Genomic DNA, 9,191 nt, shown 5'->3' with positions numbered 1-9,191 from the left:
ATATATATATATATATATCTGTTTAATGTCGTCAAAAAAGTGAAATTGGAATGATTTCAATATTATTAACACGAAATCGAATATTCAATGCATAGAGAAAGTATTGAACAATACGTTCCTTTTGTTAAGACTATTCAACTTGACGTTAAACAACATTAACTTTCAAAAACTTCAGCTTAGTTTAGTAGTTCAGTAGCTTAGTAAGTATGTATTATACATATACCGTTCGATCGGATTATAGAAATTCAAGTAACACCGTGTTAAGCTAACCGATTTTCTTCTTTCCCTTGGCTTAACGTCAAATGCATAAAGATCGACAACCATTTAATGTCGTGACATACTTACCAATTGGATACTCGCCAAGATATCGATTTCAATTGTATGCAACCGATTTTTTCGTGCCTGTAAAACTTTTCTCTCTGTACCTTTTTTCGTTCTATTAATTAATAATTAGAATATCTATCTATCAGTATTTCTACATTTTCGAGAACATAGTTGATATTTGAGTAATAATAATCGTAAACTCGGAACGATTGAGATAAATGAAAGAAAAGAAAAGATAAGATAAGAATTTACAAAACATAGGTCAGTATTTTGGGTAGGTTACGTTTTTAGGATTCGATGATAAATTTAATGATTCCTTTCTTTAATCTTTATCACTTTTACATAAGTAAAAACGTCTATCTACCTATCATCTTTATTTTAACCAATTTTTTTTTGTCTTCTAATATAATTAATTAATAAAATGTACTAATTAGTATCGATCGTATGTAAAGTTCAAGACAATATCCGTGCATCGTCAAAGTGTATAATTTGAAAACGTTCTGTTTCATTGTTCTCGAGAAACAATTTTTTTCTCCTTTTTCCAAGACTTCTAAGGAATGCATGAAAATTAACGGATGAAAAGATCTCAAAGGTATTCTCTTTTTTACGAAGGTTCCACTCGAGGTCTACACTAGTATTTCTTCTTCCCCTCCAACCCACCGTCTCTCCTCTCTCTCTCATCCTGGTTACCTCGTAACGACACGAAAAATCTACATTAACCGAATCCTTCTCTAAGTACTGCTTGACCTCAAAGCGGATTTTAATGTTGAAATGAGGTCACTAGCCTTAGTACTTTACTTACTCCCTGGTATAAGTAACTATATATACATGTTAGAGCCAACTTACTTATTAACCATTCCAGTAATTTGCGACATGAATGATTTTTTTTTTTTGTAACGAATAAAATCCATCACAATTGCAAAGAAATTTATTAAAGTGATTCGCATCCCTTGTTTCCACAATGTGATAAACGACAGCGAGTTATCCATTGTATTCGTAAAAGAATATTATTTGTGTTTTATCGTTTGTAAAATAGGATTTGAGATGAGATATTACATTTCTATAAGAAAGTGCATATGTAAGAAATGACAATTTAGCTATATATGTATTTAATTATATATTACAAGTTCTCCAACTCAGACATTAACTTATTCTCTATTTGCGAAGTTCATCGGTAACGCCTAAAAACGATCTGCCGAGAAACAAACACTATAGTCATCCCCTAACATATAACACATTCCGTCCCCCTTTTTATTCCAACACCCTCGACATTTTCAAGGCTTCTTCTTCTCCTTTTTCCTAAGCGTTTAGGATCGTTGTAGACGACTTTGCCATTAATTTTCTCCTCCTTTTACTCGATACGAAAGCATCCTGGCGCCGTATGTTCATGCGAACAACGCAGCCAACAAGTTCTATAATTAAGAAGCATACACGTAAACGTATAAGTGCATAGTATTCAACATTTACGGAATATTATTATTCACTTCGGAGAAATAATATATTCCATATTTTGAATATTGTATATAAAACAAATAATTATTTTCTAATTTGACCTTTTTTTTTTATTATTATTATTTTGAGTTTTGTTAATAATTTATCTAAATTAATCTATTTATACAATCGTGAAAAAATGTCTTTGCATAATTTCGAAAAAAGTAAAAAAGTATTTAATGTACTTATAAAAATAGCGCATAGATGTGTACGAATCTATTTGTTAATTACACGTTTCCTAAATTAGAGATCTTATCACCGGAACACCCTGTATAGAAGCTTTTGTTTCCTTGCTAACGCGCGATGCACGTAGTGCACTATCTGTCTTCTCATGTACTTTGTGTTTGCGTTTCACCAAAAGGGGATGAGGATGGTTTATTGATCGACAGAAGCAACGCAGGAAATGGTTCTGCGTTCCATATATCGTGATCGGCGAGAACGAAGAGAGTATTTACCGTGAGACCTGCCCTTTCTTTCCTTTCTTTTTTTTCTTTTCTTTTCTTTTCTTTTTTATCCGACCCACGATCGACCTCTTTCCTTTATCTTACCCTTTTCTTTTCTTCTTCTATTTTTTTTCTCTTTTTTTTTTTTTTATATATTATCTATCCATCCACATTTTCACATCCTCCTACGAGCGTGCTCGTTTGATTTTTTTTTATCTACATTTTTCTCTCCCTCTTCGTTTTTCAATTTCTATTTTTTTTTTATCCCTCTCTCTCTCTCTTTTCTAAACAATTTTCTTTTGTATTTTTGTTGCCATAGTCATCGTCGTTTTATTCCCCATTGATCTTTCAGCCGTTCCTTCTTTTCGAATTTATCGTCAAAATTATGTTTGCGTCATTACGTAAGTTATTGAGAAAACTTAAACTTTCCTCCTCCTCCTCCTCCTCCACCTCCTCCTTCTTTTCCTTACTTTTTAACTTCGTCGCTAGAATATTCTTTCTTTCTTATTCTTCTTTGCTAGCTAGCGCCTATCTTTTTTTTTTCCTTTCCTTCACTCATTCTCTCTCTCTCACTTTTTTCTTGTTTTTTCGAGTTGACGCGATTCGATTATATTTACGGAATCTAATATGAAGACAAAGGACGAAGTTAATGCTCGACTAAAGTGGATTTACTCTTTTATCCAATAAACGGAAGATCTTTTGAATTGTTACAGCGCCGTATTGAAAAAAATGGTTTATAAATAATGACAAAAAGGCGGGACGGAAAGGGATGTTTACTTTGATCGAAATTTAATTAATGAAAAATTCGTTCATTTAAAATGAGATTTACAATAAAATATTTCAAAACGTATATATGGAAAATAAATGATAACGAGTATCCACGTGTTTTGGTAGGATCATTTTCTAGCGAGATAACAAATCTTTTTTCGATAACAAAACAGTATTTCCCAATTAAGAAACAATTATAAACGTGGGTATAAAGTGGGAGTATCGCTTTGGATATGATATTTATTTAATTTATTTATATTTCTTTTTCTCTTTTATTATTTTCGTTTTAATGAAATTTTTATAATATACAATTAAAATAATAATTAACTCGCGGGAATTTGATTTAATATAAAATCGAATAAAATACGTGCACGAAATATTCATATTTATATGGTTGCGGTTATGTTATTGTCAAATTTTAACGTTAACGTAACTCTAGCATTTCTGGTCAAATGGTCGAATGATAATTTGTGATAAATTAGTGATGCATTCCTAAATTACACGTGAATCCTAAAATAAATATAACCTCAAGAGATACATTTCATCTTTCACATGAAGTGTTAAAATTAATAATAATGATATATTATTACAGAATATAAAACGCGATTGTGGATAAAAATAATTTCCTTGACAGTATAATGTAAATGCAAAAAAATTGCTGTTTATCCTTCGCTTCATGTATATGCATTGCATGCAACATATTGCGCTTATGAAATAATTAATATATATATATATATATTTTTTTTATATTTCGTACGTAGATCTATGTAATTATGTTATCTCTCTCTCACTCTCGCTCTCTCTCTCTCTCTCTCTCCCTCCCTCCCCCCTTCTCTCTTACTTGCAAATTTTGTATGTATGTATATCATAAAAGCCATTTGGAAGAAAGTAATTTACATTTTAAACTGACAAAGTAGATTTTCTTCTTAAGCAAAGACGGTACATATTTGCCAAGTAAAAGAAAATTAGGAGAAGATAATTTTGACTTATGTTGATAAATACTTAATGAATGTCTCGTACGAATGTAAATGTAGTAGATACTGTTTTATTTTTATTTTATTTAAATATAAGCTTTACGTAATTAATTCGAACCTTAGCTTAATTCTTTCTTTCTATTTCTTAACAAGTTAATAAACAAATAAATTCATTTCATTCGAACCAGTAGACCACTAAATCATGAAATCAAATGTACATCTTGAAAGGTTTAATTAATGACCGTTAATTAATAACTGGGTAAATTCGTATCGATCATTAGCGATAGATATCAATTTCGTTATTATCGAATATGGATGCCCGAATAACTTTTTATCACGTATATTGATCGTGCATTACAAAAAAATAGAGATTACGTTTTATGTGGATTTAATTGTATATTTTATATATATATAAAATAAAATAAAATTATATACTGCGTCAAATGGTCAATAACGTTAACCTTTCACCTTTCATTTGATTTCTCTCTCTCTATGACATTTTGTAACTTTTTCTGTTTTTCTTCTTTCTTCAAATAAAAATATTCTTTGAAAAGGTCCAGTTTAGTCGATATCCTACGTGACACGTTATTTTATTTCTAGTAGATAATATCATTGTGACACACCTTGCGAGAAAATCCATTGACTTTAAAGTAGGTTTTATCACAATTGCAAGTTTATGACGAAGTATGATCGGCTTATAAAGTACACAGGCAATTCGATAAAATTACAAATCTTTTATTTTTCTAATCCTTTTTATCTTTTTCATCGAAAATCTTCGATCGAATAGAGTAACAAAATCCCACCATACGTTTGAATTTTTATAACGCACGAAATATATTTTCGACTACGCGAAAAGGAAGATTCTCAAAATTCGAAAAGTATGTTACGATGTATTCGAGATATAGAAAGTTTAGTAAATTGCATTGATTCTTATCTTGATTTGCATCGATTCATAACCAGTTATATCCTGCACTACGCAAGTTCTTCAAATCAAACGAATCAAGAACACAAACTTTCTATCGAATTAATTTCCCTCTGATACTACGATGAACGTTCGAAATATATAAGCGACATTTTTTTCTATTTAAACAAGTACAAATAAAAAAGTAAAAAAATAAATAAGCAACTCTCGCGTTATATCGTTTAGAATTTTTTTCAAATATTTATCTTATACTCTATCGCCTAAAATAAATGACCCACTTATCGAACTCGAATGTTCTAATTTAATCCTCAATTAAATGCCATGGTGAGGAGAAAAAGAAGAGGGGTTGCATAAAAAAGATTCATTATTATTTGAGTACGAAAGAAAAAGGACCATAAAAAGAACAAAATCTTTGGGTAGGGAAAAGAGAATTTCGTATCGTGAGAATATAAACGAATATGTGGAGGATTACTCTCCAAGGATCTTTTATATAACATTTTCAAAAGAAATAATAAATCAACGAAGATATTTTCCTTCGTCCTTTCCTATACGAGTGTCCTTTATTAATTTAATTTTTTTTTGTTTTTGTTTTTTTCTTCTTCTCTCTCTTCTTATAATTTCTTGTTAGATTATTTTCTCTTCAGCTTGGTGATTGTCAAGAGAATGTGAAAAAAAAAAGATAGAGAGAAAAAGAGAGAGAGAGAGAGAGAGAGAGAGAGAGAGAGAGAAAGCCTAAGAAGAAGCCTTCGGGGATTCGAGGACATCGAGAGCGAGTCTCCCTCTTGGTAACAACGATATAATAGCAAATGAAAATAAATCGGACGTGTCACTCCATCGCAGTGCATCCTGTAACCTCGTGAGCAAACCCTTTAGCCCTTAGATTCACTAAACTTTCCAAATCACTTGAGGTTAGAGTACGAAAGTGTATATATGTGTGTGTGTATGTGTACATATTTAAAAAGAGAGAGAGAGAGAGAAAGAGAGAGAGAGAAAGAGAAAGAATACGTAGAAACATTGAGGAAAACTCTTGTTTCGACGATGAGATCGTTCGAGTAAAATGAAGTGTATCAATTTATTCGTGAAAAAAAAAAAAAATAAGAAATAAGAGAGTAAGAAAGAGTCGTAGAAGAATTGTAGAAGTTGACTCAGCAAGGGTTGTATTTCCGGTGTTGCAGGATGCACGCGGTTGGATTGCACTCGGCGCTGGCCATCAAGCGTCAGAGAAAGCGTCGGGATGAGCAACGTCGTGCTCGCGAGCGCCGGTATAGCGCCCAATCGGGTGAGAGTGGGCTGACATCGCCGAGAGCGTCAACTGGTTCCCTGGACCATCACCCAAGACACCACAAAGGAGTACACCCTAATCGTGCCGCTGGACAAGGCATGTTGGACACTAAGGTGGTCACTTCTATTGGGATGCTCCACATCGGAGTGGTCTTTCTGGTCTTAGGAGCATTCTTACTGATGAGCGGTCTTCTGCCCGGTGATTTGGCTCACTGGAGTAGCGAACGGTCCGGTGGTTGGTGGAACGAGTTGGTCGCTGTTGGTCTCTTCGCCATCTTCGTCGGCATCTTCTTGATCATTCTCAATCGCGTCATTGCTAGGAAGGAAGAAAACGATCTCGAGGAATACGTTCAAAGACAATTAACCAGGTCCAGATCTGGGCATCGATTAGAAAGAGATGTCGAAACTGGTGGACTCACAACCAGACACGCCAGAAGGGTCAAACAAATGCAGCAGATACCCTCCGTTGGATCGATCACAACTCAAGACGAAAAGAACTCGGAAAACTCCCCACCGAAAAGTCCCCCACCGGCTTACTCTCCCCCACCGGTTATCAACGGCGATAATCAAAACGTACAATCGACTCTTTTCCTTGAACAAATCACCGAAGAAGAAATCATCAGCGATCGAGTTGAAACATCGACGACCAACAGCCTCAGTCCTGGCTCCCCCAGTGAGACCAGAGAACTTCTACAAAATCCTCGATATTCCAAGCAAAATGGAAATCCTCAACAAGCTCATAGATCCCTTTACGTATCGAGAATTTAAATGTCTTACTTCCTTTCTAATTGCTATCTTTGAATTTTCACGAAGGGTAAACGAATCTTGTCTACGCGAATTAAATGTCAATCGCTTTTGGGCTTTTAAACAAGTCCCCGATTGCGAAACGCGCTCTCTGTTTATACTGTTTATCAACATTTTTGGCATATCTTAGAACATTTTTAAACTAATCTTTGGTGACAGGAATATAAACGTTTGATCCTCGTCGTATCCTAATTCCAAAATCGGGACTATTTATCTTCGTTGAAAATGATTATATTTTAATCCTTTCGTTTAACAAAGGATAATTCATATTAAACATTCCAATGAGAATATGCGAACGTCAAAACGATTATCAATATATATAGGACCGATTTTCCCAACATCCATGATGCTCGTAGGAAAGTTTGTAATTTTGCTTCCGACGATCATTTACGGTGATCCTATAAACGTCGTCGTGCTTTGCGTGTTCCCGACACGAATTTCCATCAACGAGTAGAAGGTATACTCTGTCAAATTAAGCTCGGTATTACGCCAGCAGTTAGAAATTTCTGCTTTGAATCGAATAGGCTTGTTATATCGATTTAACCCTTTAACCACGTCCATCGTATGACGTCCCACGCAGACTTGTTATCCATAATATTATCCGTTATAACATTAGTTTCGATTTACGAAGGGCGCCGTTGTAGAAACCTAAAGTTGATTAGGAATGTTTGAAATACGTAATTGTTTCCAAGTAGATCCAAGCGCATTTATTCAAATTTATTTAAAAGAAAAGCTCGCAAACTAACTAATGTAAAAGACTAAAAATTTATTATTTTTACGTTTCTCTATAACTTACCTAGCAGACAAGTTTATAACTAACTTCTGTCTTTACTTTATTCTACTAAACACTGCCTGTTCACATTTCAATTACACTCAAACTTGAGTTTATTAATTAAATGTTCCTACTTTGTGAAATTCGTTAGAACCTTCAACAGCACTTATGTGATTACAACGATCACGAACTGCGACTGGTGGTAAATTTTCAAGTTGGTTCGTTTTAAAAATGAAAAATATTTAACGATCGGGAGAACAAAAAAATTTCAAGTGAAAATATTATAATCGCGTATATGTAAATCGAAAACGAAATAAGAATTCGTGGATTTTCAAAGGAACAAAATAATATCAAATTAATATAATCCTGGACGTGTTCGTTGTTTGGAAAATGTATTCGTGATCAATACGATACTTGAATCTTTAAAAGATTATTAATAATTAAAACATTCCTTTTTTCTGTGTGTGCGATTTCAATTGTTGTTTTGACGCGTTGTCTATATTTTTCCTAAGTTGAGGAAAATATATTATTCGTCTAATACACATCTGATCATTTATGTCGATCATGATTTAAAACAAATATTTTGTTTGAATCACGGAAGAATGTGGAAATTAGCGATGTAACAATCATGTACAATCAACTTTACACATCGTCATTGTACTCATAAACGAATGAAACAGCTCGATTTTACAATATATTTGTAAATATTCGACAGGTGTTTAAGAATGTGAAATAATCGATAAAATATCTTTTATACGTGAAGATAAATGAAAGACAAGAAAGATCAAAGAAATTTACTTATGCACATATATACATATATATATATACATATATATATACAATTACTATGGTTCAATTGATTTGTATTTTATAAATGTTAGTTCCCTTTTTTTATGTCAATATACATTCCACGATCTAGTTTAACGTTCCATTAAACTTAACTCGTTCCATCGAATTTTAATATTATTTCTATAAAATACGAACGACAAATCTATCTCTAAAAAAAATGCATTTGAGATTTAAGAAGAGAATTGAAAAAGCTTCTCGCAATTTGTTTCTTCTTATTATTATTATTGTTATTGTTCTTGTAGGAGTACAGATCCATTGTTTATTTTTTTTTCTTCCTCGAATAATTATTTACAGTTTAGTTAGCACAATAAGTATTTCAAGTTTAATCGAAAATGAGAAAAATCGTTTTTTGGATCAAAACGATCTGATTTCTAGATCGCTTATCGCCTACGATTGATAGGAAATCGTACTTTCGTCCAATTAATGCCTTCGAAGAGGCTTTATATCTTTTTCAATGTGAATTAAGATGTTTAAGGCGTCAAATGGAAAACTAATAGAAATGTGAAACTTAATAAAAATTGAAAAAAAAAAAAAAAAAAAAAAAAAAAAAAAAAAAAAAAAAA

At 32.6% G+C, this 9,191-nt stretch overlaps 1 protein-coding gene across 2 annotated transcripts in view; it reads left to right on the top strand.

The window, feature by feature from the left end:
- Window positions 1-9,191, top strand: part of LOC106783832 (putative uncharacterized protein DDB_G0288537) — a 31,733-nt gene that overhangs the window by 10,237 nt on the left and 12,305 nt on the right. The window contains exon 2 of one of the 2 annotated variants that reach the window (XM_014742735.1): window positions 6,098-9,191. The exons of the other annotated variant lie outside the window; for it this stretch is intronic. Within the exon in view, the coding sequence (XP_014598221.1) occupies window positions 6,099-6,971 (873 nt within the window). The 5' untranslated portion in view covers window position 6,098 and the 3' untranslated portion in view covers window positions 6,972-9,191. The remainder of the gene's footprint in view (window positions 1-6,097) is intronic. 2 annotated transcript variants of the gene reach the window in all.

This window comes from Polistes canadensis, unplaced genomic scaffold (assembly GCF_001313835.1).
Source record: "Polistes canadensis isolate GaletaPanama2010 unplaced genomic scaffold, ASM131383v1 scaffold_26, whole genome shotgun sequence".
NCBI lineage: Eukaryota > Metazoa > Arthropoda > Insecta > Hymenoptera > Vespidae > Polistes > Polistes canadensis.
This window is presented reverse-complemented; position numbering and strand designations above follow the sequence as displayed.